The following is a 20,570-nucleotide window of genomic DNA, read 5'->3' as shown; positions in this document are numbered from 1 at the left end:
ACTGACATCATAAGCCAAAAGTTACTGCATCTTCTGCCCAGAGAAAAGATGAAAAATTAAGATTGTGTGATACATAGACATAAAAGTTTCTAACAATTTGACTTAACTTTGAAACTTTAATGACAAATTACTTTTTATTTCCAATTTCCTTTTAACCCTTTTATCTAAATCAGGATCTCCTTTGATATGTTACCATTTAATTTCACACAAACACGCCAACTAATCACAATATTTTCCGTTTTCATTGATAAAAACGCACAAAATAGGAAAATTAAGACAAAAAGGCACACATTGATTGCCATGATTTATAAACATACATTTTTTTAATTTAAATTTGTTCAGATGACCGACATAATTATTCTACTTTATTCCACTTCAGTTGACAAGAAAGATATACTTCATATATACTCAAATCCAGTTGTATGATGAACCATAATATGTTTTGTTTCCTTTGCAAGTTTTTTGTGGTATAACACAACACACACCTAAAATAGTTGATAGCTCTGCTCTCTTGAAAGTTCTGTATATCTTTAGGCATAAACAATGTACATACCAAATTTCAACTTAATTTGAAACCAGTTCATAAAGTTATGTGCAAAGTTTCAAAGATGGACTAATGTGTGTGCATTTGACAACTTGGATTGGTTTGAATGAGGTGAATTCAGGGGCGAATTAAAAAGAATACATGTAGGTAGAAACATGTGATTAATTGTAGTAATTGTAGTATACAAAAACAGTCATTATCAGTTCTCATTAAGATCACCTGTTGAAGAGAACAATTTTAACCCAGTGATCGCTGAAACCCAACTTTGTCTTTACGAACATTTTAGCACAGTTCAGCGCCTTTGATAAGTCTTCACATCTCAACATAATTTTTAATATCGTCAGCATTGTGGACTACTACCCAAAGAGTTTTTACTAGCCCATTTGGACTAATCTTTTGGAATACCTAGTATATCTCCGAGCCAAAATTTATGCAAGCCATTTCTGATTTCTTATTAATAAAACTTTGTTCGTAATAGCTAATTATTTGTTCATGTGTCTTCATTATCGTAACACACTGCCCTGACATGATTATCAATACTTAATTAAGATGACATAACAAAAACTTAACCTTGAATTGATGTTGATACAGACAAATAAACAATGGCTATACATGTATCTCACTACCCAAGTGAGCCAATGATGAAATTTCATGTCAGACATAATATGATTATCTGCTCACATGACAGTCTATACAACACTGTACTTATCTTTTCAATAGATCATACACATATTAACACCAACACAAAATTCTCAGCGTGCCATTTGTGTTTGAAATTCACATTTTGCATAATATTGTCTAAAGAAATTGCCTTGACTTATACAAATAACTTGTTCGACAATGGTATTTTTCTTAAAAAATTTGAGCTGAAGTCTTAATTTGTCATCTCTCTCAAAGCCAATCCATATTATTTACAAACTATCTGCAAATATATATATATGTATATATAAACATCCAAATATTATACTTTCATACAAAATAATATCCTTTGCACAATATGCATCACTTAATAAGCTTCAAGAAATGAGATTGCAATATTGCATAAAACTACTTCAGATAATCTGCTGCATCTGCAACTAGTGATGTTCAAGTTTATCAACAAGAAGACACTTCGAGTGCAACCAAAAAGTTTGTCAAAGTCCTGACATTAGAAGTAAGCCTTTTTGCCTAGGAGGGGGTATCTACATGAATTGAGAGACCATTTTGAAGGCCACCACATACCTTACGATTGGCCTTCGACCCAACTTTTCAATCATGAGAAGATTAAATCAGGAACAAACTACATACAAAAGTTCTGAATCATCAAATGAATATGTAAATGAATACTATTTGCTATTTCACTCCTCTTCATAATTATTGGAGCAAATTCAATTGAGAATTGCAATGATGTCTCAGCAATCGTACAATTACCTACGATCGTTAGCAAATTGAACTAAAGAGTTAATTGCAATTATCTAAAATGTTGATAAAAGGGTTCTGATTGTTATCCTGCACCTCTAAAAAGATTTTGTATGTTGATATGCTTAGAAATGTCATAATTTTGTTCCTCTAACGGGTAGTAGACTAGTCGTAAGGTGTGTGGTTAGACTTTAGACAACCTGAGGTTGCACCAATGCCATAATTAAAAAAATACAGCTTTTTCTGAGCTTCCATCAGAATATATATGTTTTGTGCTATAGGGTTTTAACATCCAAACATCAATAATAATAACGGCATATTTACCCAGGGTAGCCACTTCAGTTCCGAAAACCGTTCTCCCAGTGGGCCCTGCTATCATTATCAATACATAGGCATTTAAAGAGTGCCATCTATCTAGAAATAAGAATCTATTCCAAGGCGCCTTATTTTGAATACCCCTGGTTTAGCTTGAGCTGTGCATTCATGGAATTAATCCTGCCAGGTACCCATTCACCTCACCAGGGTGACGTGACGGTGCCGCACAATAGGTGGGTAAATTTTTGCTGTGAAGGAAACACGCCATGGCTGGGATTCGAACCCATGACCCTTGTTTTAAAAGACAAAGAGTCAGAACCACTAAACCGTGCGCCCACATTCAATCACTCTAATCCTTACACTTACATTTACAAAAAACACATAGCATCTTTAGGCGCAGCACAGACTATAAGCAAGACGCCATAAATTTTTGTACGATGAATGCACGTTTTTCACGCATTTGTGCGAAAGACAAAATAAAATGCCTGCAAAAGAATGGCGAGCATCAAGTACCTAAAACCTCAAAAATCATCAGTTCACAAACTGTACATGAGCAATTTCACCTACATGTAGAAGTATATATATTTCTAGTCAAACCTGATTTAGCAGTCACCTGTCTGTAGGATATAAGAACCTAGCTGTCTTTAGTGGCCATCTAATTTATCTTCCATTCAAAATGAATACATGTAACAGAACAAGTATATACAGGCCAACTGTCTGTAGTAAGAATCTGTCTTTAGTGTCCATTAATATTGTCTCCCATTTGAAAGGAATGTGTTACAGAGCCTGTCTATAACTGCCACCGATTTCCAGTGGCCACTTTATCTGTTTCCTAAGTGTGTTCTTAATAGACAGGTTTGACTGTATCACACAAAAACAAGTAGGTTGGTGGTACCAAGATGGCCTCCATAAAGTCATGTGATGTATTATATAACCTGTCTATAACTGCCATCCGTCTCCAGTGGCCACTTTTTCTGTTTCCCATGGGTATCCTTAATAGACAGGTTTAACTGTACATATGTAATTCTACAATAAACAAGTAGGTTGGGAGTACCAAGATGGCCCCCATAGAGTCATGCAATGAGGTATCCAGGGTGTTTGTATAGAAATCAGTGTGTGTTTGCACGTGCCCTCAAGGATGAAAGCCTGGGTGTATAACATAATCTGTGCGCACGTGTTTGGGCTTGACCCTGATGTAGTTGGGCTCCGTGAGATTGCTGTAGTCGGTGATGTGATAATGAGGGCCGCTCATCGGGACCGATTTCGGCTTGCTGTTCAGGGTCTGCATGAGCATATCCACGGATTTCGCTTCTGTAGCAACAACATGGATTAAAACAAAACAAAATTAATAATGCAAGAGTGATAAATAACGATAAAATAGTCTACTGTGACATAATAGTAATCTTTTATTTACTAAGGGTAGCCAGTACTAGCCACTCTTGTTAGGAAATTGCTCTACCAGTGGGCCCTACGTAACATTACATGTTATTACTACCCTTCTCCAATCTAAATGCTGAGCACCAAGCAAGATGGCAAAAGGTCCCATTTTTTTAAGTCTTGGGTATGACTTGGCAGACATCAAGCTTAAAGAAGCAATTAGAATTCAACTTTTTGCTACAATTACAGCAGCAAAATCAACTCTAAGCCGAAAATGCTATTACATTATTACCAATGACACACCATCATTCGGTTTCATTGATGTGACTATTCGTGTTATCAAGTATTTCAACTATAGTACAGTACATGTTTCTATATTTTTCTAATTTAAGTTATTGAAATAATGTTAGGAAATAAAGAAAAAAAAAACTAATTTTGCTGGTTATAGTTGCAACAACTTTATAAACTGCAATGGTTTAGTTAAACTGACATTAACTTAGACCACACTTTTATGGAGTCCCAGTTGTCAACGCATCCACCAATTAAAAACTTATTCTTATCCTGCTGCAAAAAGGTTTTAGAACATTAATTGAGTCATGAAAAGGGAAGAATGGAAAAACACAAAAATGTTATGAAATTTAATGAATTAATTAGTAGGCCTACAATATAATCGTCACAGATACGGAAGGAATGTTACGAAGCCAGCATTCAGTGGAAGTGTGATTAAATTTCTGGTTCAGACTTGGGTTAAAGTAAACCTAGGTTTGACTACCAGAATACCACCCACTAACACCACAGACATTGATGTCTTACCCCCTGCTCCTGCTGCCTTCAGGAACCGATGTGACGAGGCCTTGTGAGGGACGGGTTCCCGGTGATCTCTATGGCTGATCTGGAGCCCCCTTACACTCGCCCTCTCTATCATGTTACGCACCGCCTTACGATCTGAGAAAGCAAGAAAAGAATCGTCAGGCTACATAATAATAATAATAGGCATTTATATAGCGCCATCTATCTAGAAACATTCTTTTCCGAGGCACGTTATTATTATTATTACCCCGGCTTCAGCTCGAGCTGCACAATGTGGATAAATTTCTTGCTGAAGGAAATCACGCCATGGCTGGGATTTGAACCCACGTCCCTCTGTTTCAAAGTCAGAAGACTAAACCACTGGGCCACAACGCTCTACATATCGACCAGGGGAAATTTACATGGGATTTCAGGGCAATTATGTCTCCGAAACGATCAAAAGACACCTGTAAAATACCCACTCGCTGCAATGTTAAGGTAGGTTTGAAAGGTAGCCCCTGTAAATAATGTTAGTATTATTATTATTTTTATTAAATTCTTCTTCTTCATTTAAATGTCTTTATGATTATATTACTATTATCGTCATTATTATATTATCATCATTATCATGGTAAATGGTAGTGATGTTTTACCCAATTGCTAAGAAAGCATCAATGCTTGTAACCATGCAAGCAACCAGAGGACCAACAGCTTAAGGTCCTCTCTGAGGGACCTGGTATTGATGATTTAAATGCCAAACCGCACTAGTGCACCAATTGTGAATCAAACCCGTGTCACCGGAATACGAAACCCCCGCTGTACCGACTGAGCTATTGCGCCTCCTCCTCCTTATTATTATTATTATTAATTATTATTACTATTACTATCATTAAAATCATTATTATTACCTCTTTCATTAGCAAGCTTCATCCAGGCTTCAGCTGCCTGTGCAGACCAAGGATCATTGATGACTCTTCTGGTACTCTGGGATGGAGAGAAAAAAGTACAATAATTTTCCTTTATGGTGGTTCACTGATAATAAAAGCAAAATTCTCCTTATAAACCCTTACAAGAGATAACAAATCTCCATCCATTTGTTTGTCATGAGTAAGAGTACACTTCCCACAGAGATTAAGCCAATTTCTATGAAAACATGAAGCAACTCAATCAAAATTTTATTGTAAATGGATATTTTTTACAGGAGTTTTGCATTGCTCTTCTCAAATGGCTGGAATGATCGTATGACTGCATGGAATATGAAACATGTCATTATATATGAGCACATCATATATGCATACATGAGAATATCACTGTTTTGCAATAAAAATTCCAATGTTTTGTTGGTTTATTCAAGCATTTTAAACAATAAAGACAAATAATTCAATAATTTCAATCCACTGATGTATCACACAGTCTTGTCAGGATAAAATACAGATTAATTCTTGCCCCAAATACTGAAAACAAAATTAAAACTAGCTCTCTGATGGCACAGATAAATAAATTTTTCACTTCTATAAAAAATTCCCATGGAAAAAACCTTACATGTGTATCTAACGAACAGTTCTCGTAATCCTTTTCTACGGATCTATGACCATCACACATCTTTCCTCACAGAACACAACCCTCTCCGGCAACTTTCTACCAAATGCTAACATATCAACTTGCTATTCCCTATCAAATCTATTCCCAACTGCCACCCCATTCCCAAAAGCTATTTTTTGAGAGCTGTGCTTAGCAACATTGATTAGAGGCAAACTTGAGGACTATTTACAGCCACACGCCAACTCTTAGCAAACACTGACACAATGATGCTATCAGAGAAAGTATATTGATTGAGCATTCAGAAAGGGATGTCTTCTTGCACCTCGTAGAGGAGGCCTTTGTCTGGGATTCTCCTCCAGGCCTCGGGGTATGGGAGTGTTTGAAAGGAAGGGCTATTATTGACTTGATAATGTCTTCAGAACTGTTGCTTGCAATTAACCTGGCACAATCAATTTCAAATTTTGGCATCAATTCAAGTTTCATGGAGACTGAATGTTGTTTTGGTCAGTTTAGGACATCTTCGGATGTATAATAGCCTACACCAAGAATATGTTTTCCTAAGACTTATTTTCCATATTCTATGAGGAGTTGAAAATTACTTTCCCATTATACACATATCTTTAAATTGCACAAAACATAACTTTTTTTAATATTGCATTGGGATCTTTAACCGTGGAAAAAAATTGCACCACCTTGGTGCCCGTCATTGAAAATCCTAGAAAATATTGGTATTAAAAAAGATTATTCAAATTTACAATAGAGCTTGTTTTCCCCTTCATTGTACACAAGTACACATATCCAACACAAATTGTATAGAAAAATATATGGATCTTTTAATAACATATACATTTCTTGAAAAATAAGTAACAATAGTTAAAACTATGAATTTGTGGAAATAAAACATATACATAATAAAAATTGATTACACATGAACTCTCTATTCTCATTTGTGTACTTGTTCTTATCTACCATTTTGTGTTGTTGCTATATATACACTATAGATGCATTCTCTTCATTTTCAGGATACATAATAATTACAATCATAAAAAAATGAAAATAAAAACTGTAACTTACCGAGTCTGTGTGATATGCGAGCACACCTGCAGTGCGTGGTCTCGCCATGTACTTGTGCCTGAGATGAGATCTATCCCTCTGCTCAGCTGGTGAACATAAGGAATCAACTGAAATAATTAAGAAAAAATAAAGTAGAAGTCATTCAATAAGACAAATTTAAAGAGATGGTCAAAGCGGAACATATTTATATCTCAATAAATAGAGTAAAATTCACAAAGCAAAATGCTGAAAATTTGATCAAAATCGGATAACAAATAACAAAGTTATTGAATTTTAAAGATTTGCATTATTCCAATGAAACATTTTTAGGCATGTCTTCATGAATATTTAAGGTGGGCTGATGATGTCATATCCCCACTTGTTCTTTTGTTTTCTATTATATGAAATTAGGTTTATTAAAAAAATTTCTACTAAGAACTAAAACAATTGGATCGACAACTATTTAAGTGCATTGGTTATTTATGCTGCAACTTATTTCATCATAATGGAGACAAATCATTTACACATTTATGAAAAAATGAAACAATTATGGTTTCATGTAATAACATAAGTAAAAGGAAAGTGGGGATGTGACATCATCAGCCCACCTCATGAATATTTATGAAGACATGCCTAGAACAGTTTCACCGGAATAATGCAAATCTTTAAAATTCACACAATAACATTTTGTTATTTGTCATCCAATTTTGATCAAATTTTCAGCATTTTGCTTTGTGATTTTTACTCTATTTATTGAGATATAAATATCTTCAGCCCGGAGCATCCCTTTAACTACATTAAATTTACTGGATCATATTTACGTTTCTGACTGAAGAAAAAGTAATTGTATGTTTTGAATAATTTGTATTTCACTGACTATTATGAAAAAGGCGTATGTACATGACTGTGTGTTTGCTGTTTTATAAAAAAATATCCCTCTTTAAATAATATACAGGCATTTTAGAATGGATTGGTTATCATAGCATTGTTTGTTTCCTTTTTATTTTCTTATAGTGAAGTGGATGTTCTTGTTCTCATCAATGAGATGAGATCTATCAATTTCAATATTGTTCTATACAAGCATGATATTTTGCAAGAAATATTGCTGAAAATAAGAATTAGAATTTCATGTGTGTTTCCCAAATGGAGGAAGATAAGGATGAAGAGGATGAGAGAGACTGGGGCATGAAAATATGACAATTGATACATTTTTTATTTATTTTTCTAAACCTACCTTGGTAAACATCTTCTCTGATGGTGGTATCAGGATTCTGAAAGCCATGAACCGTGCCCAGTTCTTTCCCCATCGCTGCATGGGCGTCATGGTAACCGGGCACCTTCTGGAGATTGCAAGTCAGGAACACACTGGATAGAGAGAAAATAAGAGTTATTTTTCTAATAACAATAAAAATAATAATAGGCAGTTATAGAGCACAGTCAAATTAGAAATAATAATAATAGCTGGATTTATAATTAAAAGGGCGATTTTTGCCAGAGGATACACAGCACTGCTATTTTCACCCCGGCTTTATCTGTGCTGCCATATAGGTGATGCATGAAGCATTCAAGGAATTTCTTCCTATCGGGTACCCATTCACCTCACTGAGGTTGAGTGCAGCACAATGTGGATAAATATCTTGCTGAAGGAAAACATGCCATGGTTTGGAATCGAATTCACGTCCCACTAGACCACACACACAAACACCCCCAGTCACAATTCTACCATTTTACACGTATAATTCTACCATAAGGTGATAATTACTTACTGATATTTTTATTAACTTTTCTTGGTAAAGATAATTTGTTTTCACTATTCATTTCTTTTTTTAGTACAATGATCTTGTTCTGAATTGAAATGTGTTTTCTCCATTACACACATGAATTTAATACAAGAAAAAGTTGGCTGAAGTGAAAAATGGGTTGCTTATAAGAAGTTATTAACAATGCAACACATGCAGTGTTTGATGTAATTAATTTGATAAAATCAAAACAAAACTCAAGAATTGAAAAGAACTTGACCCTCTTAAAAAGTAGAATTCCTCAAAGTTTCATAAACTTTTGGGAACAGGATGCTTTATCTTTACTGAACTTCAGAAAGAGAATAAACTTTGAACCCATATCTCTAACTTTCCCATTGAAAAGTTTACTCAAAAATTCAAAACGGTCACTGCAATGTAGAACTCGTTTTCACATGCTGCCACTGATAGAATTTTCATTTGTTCAAAAGCAATTATCCAAAAATACACACAGACAAGTTGACCTTGATAATCTATTATTGTGTCTCGAAGAAAATCAATATAATTTATAGAACACAATAATTTTCCATGCATCCAAAAGACAATTTAGTGATATCAAACCACATGCAATAACAAATTGGTTGTGAAGGACAACAATGGTTGCTAGGCAGTGTTAGTGCTTGTTTTGTTTCTGATCTGGAGTCTGAGATTGTTGCACGGGTACTGCCCTTTTAACTTGTATATTGTTGTGCTTATGGCAAACCATTAACACATTATCTTACTTCCTGATATATGAACAATTTAATTTTTTATATAAATAATCAAACTCATGATGCAAATAAAATCATTTTGGGATGTTAACAAATGACAATTCTTATCAAGAATTAAATTCGTGATAATTATTTAATAATAATAATAATTTAATAATAATAAATAATAATAATGATAATAAATATAAATTAATGATAATAATATCTATAATAACAAATGATAACAGTAATAAAAATAATATCAATAATGATGATATTAATAAAAAAAAACAATAATAATTTTAATTCAATGATCAAACATGTATAGTGCAAAAACTAGCTCTCCAATATACAACAAAAATAAAAATGGTAAATTTCTTTCAAACAATTCCACTGATTGTATGAGACCATAAAAAGGCTGGCAATCTCCAACAATTTGGGAGTCTTGGGACCACAAAAATTAAAGCTAGCCCCCCCCCCCCCCCCTTGAACAACTCTTGGAATGTGTCAGATTCAAACTTGGGTCTTCACAATAAGGTGGGAAAAAAATATGATAAAACACCTTGCCATTCATGTGTGACAGCCCCTTAAAGGTAAAAGAAAGTAGTTGCAGCAAACAATTATTTCATGAGAAAGTCTTTGAAATCAAGATTAATTGCCATCATATTCTTATAGAACTTGTTCTGGGACATTATCTTTGTGAAATCATAAAATCTTAGCTGAAAACCGAGAATTCTGAAGATCACTTACACAAAAAGGCATATGTGGCATAATGTGGGACATTCCGTGCTTATTTTGCTCATTTCGCAGCAATTACACAGTTTTTCCCAGAGCCATTTCGTACACATTTTTTTATTCATACATATAAATACTTGGGTAGTCAATGGGTTCTGTTCGAACTCCTTTTGAGATCGTACACAACTTGCATTTATCTTTACTACATTTATAAACCGTTGATATTTGTCATTTGTAATTGCCCTCAGGTTGTAAATCTAACCATTAGGGGCCTAAATTATATAATGCCTGTATACAGCAGATAGGATTACATAGGGGATAATTAATTAGCCCACCAAATTGCCAAAATCTAAAAACAAGAGACATTAATAGTAACAATGGAGGGGCCTACATGGAAGCCAATTGATGCTTAAAAAAAAGAACATAGGCCTAAATCAATAAAAGAGCATCAATTTCAGATGAATTTCCAATGAATAATATTATCCATCCTTAAATGGAGAATGGTGGACCCATACCAATGGTGTACAGATAGGGGGCTGGGGGCCATGGACCCCCCATTTTTCATAAACCAAGGGGAAAAAAAGGAGAAAAGGGAATCTTGGCTTGCTCGCACCTTGTTAAAAATCAAGCCCAACAAGCCATGTCAGGCACGTCAAATTTTTTGGCTCATAACGTTACTAATCTATGCAGGGGTGTAAGGGACATACGCCCCTCTCTATTGAGAAATTGCATTTTGAACATATTAATTAGAATTAATAGAAGTGTACATGGAGTGATTGCAGTGTTAGACCAAGTGGCAATTTACCGAACAGATACTGCAAACACTGTTCGGAGCAATCAATTTTAGTAATGAAAATATAAATTGATGAGCAGTGCCGTTCATCCTCAACGATTCATGAAGTACTCTAGTATAAAATGAATTATTCAGGCTGAGTCGCAGTAATGTAGTCAGGCATCAATTGATATTTTTATTTATTGCTATTCAGCTGGATCTAACAGGCTTGATTAATTGGATTCAGGCAATTGGTTTTTCACACTGAATGCAGCAAGAAGTATGGTATAATGATGATTAAAAACATGCTAGGGTGATCTATTCATAGGTTATGTGAAAATACATGTACCTGATCAGAAGATACTTTAGTATTTTCCTGATGAAGGTGGTACAAATAGTCCTCGCTTTAAATGAGATTTTCTGGATCTATTGTTCAAATCCATCCTTTTTACTACCCACTATGAGGTAATCAATAAATTCATTCCTTAGGGCTATACTTCTCCTTCAAACCTTGATTAAACCATGCTATGTAAAGTTGTTGATCAAAAATAAGGACAAAACATAATAAAAACACTGATTTCACTGGAATTATATGGTGCAATAAGCTTTAAAAAAAAGGGGGAGGGGGTAGTAAAAAGTATGTTTCAGTTTCAATTTATTTCACATCTCTCATAAAGTAATACAGAGTAGAAACATTTTTCTTCAAATATTAAAGCCCTGAGCACTTATTAATACTAAAGAGAGTTTTAGTTTTTAGGAGTAAGTTAGTGATTGAATACTTAAGATTTACTTCCAATCTTGAGGTAATTTTTAAAAAATAAGATCACCAAACTGCTACATTTCTGAATCTCCAAGTTGGCAATCTAGCAAGTAGAGAAGCGTGTACAGGGGAAAACTGTTCTATTTTACTGGTGTACCTGGTCATGGACCCTTCCTAAAATGTACGTTTCCACCAGGCAGTAATCAAACAGATAAAAATATTTTACTCCTATGAGTGCATGCCGAAAAGCTTCAGTATGTCCATTTTTAAGGCTATTTTACGAGATAAAGATATCTTCATAAAACTAAAAACATTCCTTCTGAATAACAAAAAAAAGAGGAAAGATGACATAGTCACATTTCATATTACAGCAAACAAAAAGTTGTTATAATCACAAATTTGGAGAGTTTATTATTCAAATTTATTCTCAATTTTCTGGGGACCTACAGCATGAAGTACACCCCCCCCCCATATTGATGCTAAACAAAACCTGTGTCTATCTGAAAAGTCATAAAGAGTTAAAAAAAAAAACACTTTTTAATGCAGAATTTCATATTGATGATAGCTTAATTTTCATAAAAACAGATTATTTGTTATAAACTTATTAATTTGCGACGTCATATGCAACTAGGTACATCATATATCGTGTAATAAATTCAAAAGTTTATGATAACTGAAAAAAAAAATTCTTATAGAAACAGGTTTAAAAACCACAATTGCAACCTGGAAGCCTTACCAGCAGTAAAATAATGATGAATGATTCACAGAGAGCATTAAATATAAAAGGGACTTACAAAGGCTTCTCAGCGTTACAAGGAAGTACGGAGTCCATGCATTTGGATTTTAGATTAACAGATTCACATATATGCGACTAGGTACATCATATATCGTGTAATAAATTCAAAAGTTTATAACTGAAAAAAAAATTCTTATAGAAACAGGTTTAAAAACCACAATTGCAACCTGGAAGCCTTACCAGCAGTAAAATAATGATGAATGATTCACAGAGAGCATTAAATATAATAAGGACTTACAAAGGCTTCTCAGCGTTACAAGGAAGTAGGAGTCCATGCATTTGGATTTTAGATTAACAGATTCACACAGCTGAACTAAATAAGAATGGATCAGGAATTGAGTAGGATTCCCCAAGCCAAGAGATCAAGAAAAGGCTTCTTAGGTAAGCGATCTGATGAAAGAAGGTATAGTGCTTCAAATGAATTAGATTGAGGGCTAAGCCGATTATCCCGAAGCCTGCCTGGTATAAAGAGCTTAGACTTGAAAACTTAAATGTGGGAAGACAACAGTGGCATAAGGGGGGGGGGGGGCTGGGCTAGGGCACCATTTTGGGGAAGTGCAATGATAAAGGGGTTTAATCTGATGAATAACCATCAAGGCATACCACATCTTGACATATTTATAATAAAGGGGTACAGTAACATTATAGGGCCTGTCGGAAGAACAATATTACAAAGTAAATGAGAAATTATTGCCACTCTCGACCCAGGTGCTAAATGGGTTCCCTGTAGGATGTGAAAGTCATTGTAGCTTGTCCAGTACTGTAAGCGCCTCACCAGCGATTTACTGGAATACTCCCCAGGGAGTGGAGGATGTGCACACATTGTGTGCGGGAATGACTGATTGAATCTGATGACCGGGTAAGATCTGTAAAGCGCTTAGACACATCGTTCCGATGTATTACATGTGTAAGTGCTAAATGCGTGTGCGCTGTAATCTTAGTAATTACGGCTGCCAAGCTACAGCTGGGGTAATAATATCCAAGTCCTTTGGAAGCGCATAGAGACATTATTCATAATCGTGATATGCGCTATACAAGAACTGTTTATTATTATTATATAAAAGCGGATTATTATTATTATTATTAAGTATTTTTATTATTGAAACATTAACCACAAGGTCTTCAAAGATGGGCACAAACTGGATTTACCTCCAACCAATCATGTCACATTTGTTAACATATTCCATTTTTTTATCAATATCAATATCATTAACATTTTATTGCCCCAAATAAAATAGCAAGACAACTTACTTAAATTGCCAAATCGATCATAGTAGGTCAACATTTACACAGATGTAGTTTACACTTTTCTTCCAAGGAACTACTACAGGTAGGCTTACGCAGTGGCGTAGCTAGGATTTTTTTCACGGGGGGGCACTGGGGGGTCCTTGCTTTTTCAGGGGGGGCACCGGCCATTTTTCCGGTGTGTGTGTGTATGTGTCACAAGGGCGGATCCGACTTTCGCCATTAGGGGATGGGGCCCGAAATTATCTTCACCTATATCAGTCACTTCTTAGTTTTATTCTTATAAAACAACATAAACATGAAATAATCTCATAAGCCTTATAAAAAGTGCGAGCGCGAAGCGCGAGCGATTTTTTTTATATTTTTACTTTTATGTATTTTTTCCTGAAAATTTAATTTTCTGTGCAATGTTATGTGTGATCCTGAACAAGATTCGTATGTAACTAGATGGTTACTGCGAACGCCAAGCGTGAACAGAAATTTTTATCAACTGTTCTAGCATTATCGAAAAGGACTGCTTAAGGACTGCTTACAGTTACCCACGAAGACGGTATATATTTCAATAATGCGAGCGCGAAGCGCGAGCAAATTTTTTGACATTCCGACCTAAAAAATTGTCTTTCTAAGCACTTTTTGTATTAATAAATGGAGTAGATATGTAACTAAATAATTGATGCGAGCGCGAAGCGCGAGAGGAAGAAATTTTAAAATTGAGATTTTAGACCTAAAAGCGGGACACTCTATTCATATTTTGTAAATCATAAATAGAATATAGTCAATTGGGTATAATTAATAATGCGATTGTGAAGCGTGAGTAGACGATTATTGATATTCTGATGTGAAACTGGATAATTTAAGTACATTTTAAATAAAGAACATGCAGGCTATCGCGCATGTTTTAGATTTAGACCTAGAATCTGGGCATTCTGAATACATTTGTTTAATGGAACATTATGGAATACAATATGAACTTGGCAAATCAAACAATGTGACCGCGCAGCGTGAGCTTAAAATGCTGATATGTAGACCATAAAACGGACCGATTTCACAGAGCACTTAAATTTGTAAATGAAAAAAAAATAATGAAAGCTCGATGTCCGAGCTAAAATATGTTTTGCATATTGACTTCAAAACTTGCTCCATATCAGCCTAGTATTGAGCAAGATATGAATCTCATCGAACAGGCAATTCTGGCGCGAAGCACCAGCAAAAATTTTATATAGTAACATGAAAAGATTTGTTTTTTAATTGCAAGTCTTCCCCTCACATTATTTCATTCACTCGTCTTCCTCCTCTTATTTTCCTCTCCTTTTTTTTCTTCTGTCTTTCTTCTTCTTTTCCTTTTTCTTTTCTTCTTTCTCCTTTTTTTTTTTTTTTTTTTTTGCTCTGCCAATTTTTTTCTGGGGGGGCACCTGGGGGGGCACACCAAATCTCAGGGGGGGCACGTGCCCCCCCAGGCCCCCCCGTAGCTACGCCACTGGGCTTACGGTAGGATGGGGGTCTGGTGTCTGGACACTTTAAAATTTTGAAAAAACATTCTATTTTTTATGATAATAATACAGTAGAAGAAAAAAGCAAGATGTAGCATATTAAGCATGTAGATCTAGATCTTTAATTATACATGCATGTAACTGAAATGTGTATATGCCAGGGAGTTGAGAGCTAGACTCCTAACTCCCTTATTAAGCATGTTGACTTGTGAAAAATACTTACTTTTTAGGATGGGGTTTATTTCTTCTAAGGGGAGAGGTTGGTCTCATTTCCGCAAGTTTTTCTTCCGTCACATTCTCCTTCCTGTAAAAACTATGTGCGTAGGTCGTGGGCTTCTTATGAGGTGTTTTATTCCAGTCAATTTGGTCTTCCGTCCACGCATCCCTCGCGTCGGCTTTGATCGCCTGGTACTCCGGGGCGTCCAGCGCCGTGCCTCCCGGGGTGCGGTACCGGTACCCCGTCATGGTTGGGTCGGCCGATTTCGACCGGAATCGTGATACGGGATTCCCATAACCCGGTAGAATGTGTCCAGTTGCCATGCTCACAATCTCGAATCTCAGATGCTCAAATATATCGACGATTTGACAGGATAATCATAAACTAATCAACGAATTCGCATTTTCAACGAAGGATTCCTCGCCCGGCGGAAATTATTCCGGTACAACTTCCGTCAGAACCGGCCCACTAGGCTGGTATAAATGATGTTGGTATAAAACTATACACAGGTGCGGTGAATCGCGTATACGGGCTCTAGGCAACAAGCAGCTTTATGGTTTCTTTTGTTGTTTGCTTTGTTATGATAAAGAGGGCTCTAACCCCGGGGTGCTGTGTGTATACTTACAATGCAATAACTTGCGGCTAGCTTTCTGTCCGCTTTTATGCTTCTGGCTAATATTATTGACTCTAAATTTCGCGCGCATATTGCATATTTTCGAATCTCTTAATTTTCGTCAGGTTGTTCCTTTTCTATACACGAAAAATATTACACAACTTGATTTGCTATCAGGCTCATTTATAATGAATTTCTGAGACATTTTTTATAACATAATTTAATAAGAAATAAACACAAATTGATATTTATGATTAAAACAAAAGATTTGCTCTGATTCTTCTTAGCAGGAGTTTCAGCATTTCATCTATAAATCAATAATGAATTAACATGATCACGTAATAACAAAGATATAAATGAATACATTTTAGATGTAACAATTGAAGAGATAAATAATACTGAAAAATAATGACAATTAAATTATACATAAATCATGTGATATGTAGTTCAGTAAAATACAGGGGCCAGCTATCTTTAAGAGAGCCAGCTTCTAATATTTGTACCGATGTTACATAATCATCTTGGCAAATAAATATCTCATTTATAGTTATGTTAATGTATTTTATTTATGCAATGCTTCCTAATAAAAGTATTTTAATGACTGATAGACCGGTTACCCTGTTGAATAGTAGAGTTTAGTTTTGTAAAACAAATATTTTCCGTATAATGCTTTTACTGTAATAATAGTATGTGAAAACTTCCACACATACACCAGTGCGTTTATCTTCATCATCTTGAAGCAGCGCTTACTATGGAAGAAGAAGAAATGGATGGATAGCCCGTTATTCCACACAATAATGCAGTTTAGTAAACACATTATGGATAAGAACAGAGTAAGGGGTACTCCAGGCTGAACTTGAGTAGTATTAATTGAATACATAGAGTATAAAATTAAACAAGTAAAACATTACAAATTTCATCAAAATCCGATGATGGTGCACATGTCCCTGGCGGCAAATTAATGGGGGCGCCAAAAAGGAGAAAATGAAGAAAAATGGAGGAAAGTGCAGATATCGGTGTGTTTAGAGAATTTGTGCCCCTTTGATGGTGAATGCATCAGAACTTGTCTTTTAATATTTTATAGAGACTTTAAAGGGATGATTTGCTTTTTTTCTCTCACATGTTTCTTCTCAGAATTGCTAAATTTCGCGCCCCTAATATCTATTTTTTTATTTTCCTCTTCATATTTAAAGCATGATTGGATCCAACATTTGCAGTATTTTTAAAGGTAAACCAATAATTTGAAAGAAATTTAAAGAAAATAGAGATAGATAAATACATCAAAAATGAAGCTTCGAATATTTAAAATACCACATTTTTGGGGGGAACTCGGTCGCTTTGCTTCCTTTGCACGAATGTTTATCCTTTCTGGTATGTGTTTCATTAAGCTGTTTCATCGAGCGACGTTAAGAACGACTGGTGATCCTTTCTTGTGGTAAATGATATTCACCATTAAATGTTCATTGGTGATTATTATTTAAGCGTGCAAGAAAGTTCACCAGTCGTTCTTAAAGTCGCTCTTAACTCACGAACATATTTATGAAACACCCACCCATAATCCCATATTTTCAGTATTTGTAAAGATTAGACGTTAATCACCATTGCTTACACAAATTAGGCTTGCACTATTTGTCAAGGAATTCGTATAGCTTACACCATAAACATGGAGCTATTAATAGCTCTATGCCATAAAAAAAAAGGAAAACAAAAAAATATTTTTTTTCAATCATCAAAAGTAGCAGTACCTAACTTCTTAGAACATGTCTAATAAAGTGTCTTGCACTGGCGAACAGATGGGGGGGGGGGGGGGGACCCCATTACGACCATCAGGACCAAGAAAAAAAAAGAAAGAAAAAAGAGAGGGGTTATGGTAAAATATGATAACATTTTATGAATATTTTTTCTATCACAAACTTGGATTTTTGCAATAAATATGTCAAAATTTTGCTCGCTTGCTCCGCTCGCAACTTTTTATTACTTTTACGCAATACGCCATGTGGAGCCTTCTCAAACGTGTTGGCTCATAACGCCACTGGTGTCTTGTGTTTGAATCTTAAATAATGCCGTGCGATTGGAGGAGGATTTATGTTTGATTTTCAGTTTGCTCATCATATTCATCGGGCAAAGATCTGCAATCTACATATTTTCGTAGAAATTGAAAATCTAATGGTGCATTATTTGCATACCTTGTAAAATAAACGATGACCTATTTAAATCAATATTTTGCATGTCAAATTTTTCGGGGACGAAATGTCACCCTTTTTGGACTTATACATTTTGTTTGCTTGTCAAACCTGTCAGACAAGTTCGCAATGCATTAAAGTCCGACTCTGGATCTGCACTTGCTCATCAAACATAATGTCTAGACTATGATTTAAAAAGGTCGGTCCCATGACATTCGCTCCAGCGACAATTGCTCCGCTCTTAATTCCACACAATAATCGAATGACCAACTTCAACCCTTCAACCTAACGTATAACCCTATTGCAAACCTCAACCTAGATCTTAGACGATATTAAGCACAGAGCAATTGTCGCAGGAGAAATGTGTCGCCGTCTAGGGCAGGGGTTCTCAAAATTTTCCTTGAAGGGCCAGATGAGACTCCAAATAAACCCGAAAGGGCCATGGTGAAGTGGATACCTAGAAAAAAATGTGCGCGAAGCGCAAAGACCCTTGCGGTCGGGGTCCTAGATGCTCACTTGTGCAATCTGGCCCTTACTTTGGGAGCATTTAATCCAACAGATTTATAACAGTTTCATATGGAACGCAGGCAAAATAAGAAAATAATTCAAAATACAGCGAGAGTCAATATTAATGATAACAAAATTGTAGTACAGTTGTGTACTTTGTTAAAAGGAATCTAGATTGTACGTATATATACCTGGTATTGGGGAGACAGATAATATCTTGAAGTATCAATATTTTTTCTAGTCAAAGTAGAATGAATAATAGTGCATGTCTGTTGTATACTCTAACAAGAGTGTCAGTCTAATCACTTTCAATATGGGAAACGTGACAGTCTGTCAGCAACACGTTGCTTGAACCTTGGCACAAAAGGTATAATTGCCCGACGAAGGCACTGGTGCAAATGTTCACTGGTCAAGCAGGGGCCGCGGAAGCGGGGGGATTTTTTTCCTCCAAAACCATGTACAAAAACGTAAAAATGATCATATGATTGTGATTTTTTTTTGCATCACTTACACAAAAAGGCATATGTGGCATAATGTGGGACATTCCATGCTTATTTTGCTCATTTCGCAGCAATTACACAGTTTTTCCCAGAGCCATTTCGTACACATTTTTTTATTCATACATACAAATACTTGGGTAGTCAATGGGTTCTGTTCGAACTCCTTTTGAGATCGTACACAACTTGCATTTATCTTTACTACATTTATAAACCGTTGATATTTGTCATTTGTAATTGCCCTCAGGTTGTAAATCTAACCATTAGGGGCCTAAATTATATAATGCCTGTATACAGCAGATAGGATTACATAGGGGATAATTAATTAGCCCACCAAATTGCCAAAATCTAAAAACAAGAGACATTAATAGTAACAATGGAGGGGCCTACATGGAAGCCAATTGATGCTTAAAAAAAAATATAGGCCTAAATCAATAAAAGAGCATCAATTTCAGATGAATTTCCAATGAATAATATTATCCATCCTTAAATGGAGAATGGTGGACCCATACCAATGGTGTACAGATAGGGGGCTGGGGGCCATGGACCACCCATTTTTCATAAACCAAGGGGAAAAAAAGGAGAAAAGGGAATCTTGGCTTGCTCGCACCTTGTTAAAAATCAAGCCCAACAAGCCATGTCAGGCACGTCAAATTTTTTGGCTCATAACGTTACTAATCTATGCAGGGGTGTAAGGGACATACGCCCCTCTCTATTGAGAAATTGCATTTTGAACATATTAATTAGAATTAATAGAAGTGTATATGGAGTGATTGCAGTGTTAGACCAAGTGGCAATTTACCAAACAGATACTGCAAACACTGTTCGGAGCAATCAATTTTAGTAATGAAAATATAAATTGATGAGCAGTGCCGTTCATCCTCAACTTTTCATGAAGTACTCTAGTATAAAATGAATTATTCAGGCTGAGTCGCAGTACATGTAGTCAGGCATCAATTGATATTTTTATTTATTGCTATTCAGCTGGATCTAACAGGCTTGATTAATTGGATTCAGGCAATTGGTTTTTCACACTGAATGCAGCAAGAAGTATGGTATAATTGCCCGACGAAGGCACTGGTGCAAATGTTCACTGGTCAAGCAGGGGCCGCGGAAGCGGGGGGATTTTTTTCCTCCAAAACCATGTACAAAAACGTAAAAATGATCATATGATTGTGATTTTTTTTTGCATGGCCACCCCCCCCCCCACTTTGAAAACCGTTCCACGGCCGCTGTCAAGGTACTTCGGTAT

At 35.5% G+C, this 20,570-nt stretch overlaps 1 protein-coding gene across 1 annotated transcript; it reads right to left on the bottom strand.

The window, feature by feature from the left end:
* Positions 1-295: 295 nt before the first annotated feature.
* LOC129261321 (uncharacterized) lies at positions 296-16,151 on the bottom strand. Its single transcript, XM_064099128.1, has 6 exons — positions 15,525-16,151; positions 8,253-8,383; positions 7,040-7,146; positions 5,332-5,407; positions 4,448-4,579; positions 296-3,568 (listed from the first exon to the last, which is right to left on the bottom strand). The coding sequence occupies exons 1-6, from the start codon at positions 15,839-15,841 to the stop codon at positions 3,390-3,392; spliced, it is 942 nt and encodes a 313-aa protein (XP_063955198.1). The 5' UTR covers positions 15,842-16,151; the 3' UTR covers positions 296-3,389.
* Positions 16,152-20,570: the final 4,419 nt, after the last annotated feature.

This window comes from Lytechinus pictus, chromosome 5 (assembly GCF_037042905.1).
Source record: "Lytechinus pictus isolate F3 Inbred chromosome 5, Lp3.0, whole genome shotgun sequence".
Classification (NCBI taxonomy): domain Eukaryota; kingdom Metazoa; phylum Echinodermata; class Echinoidea; order Temnopleuroida; family Toxopneustidae; genus Lytechinus; species Lytechinus pictus.
Note: the sequence above shows the minus strand (reverse complement) of the source record. Positions and strands in the feature narration are given on the sequence as shown.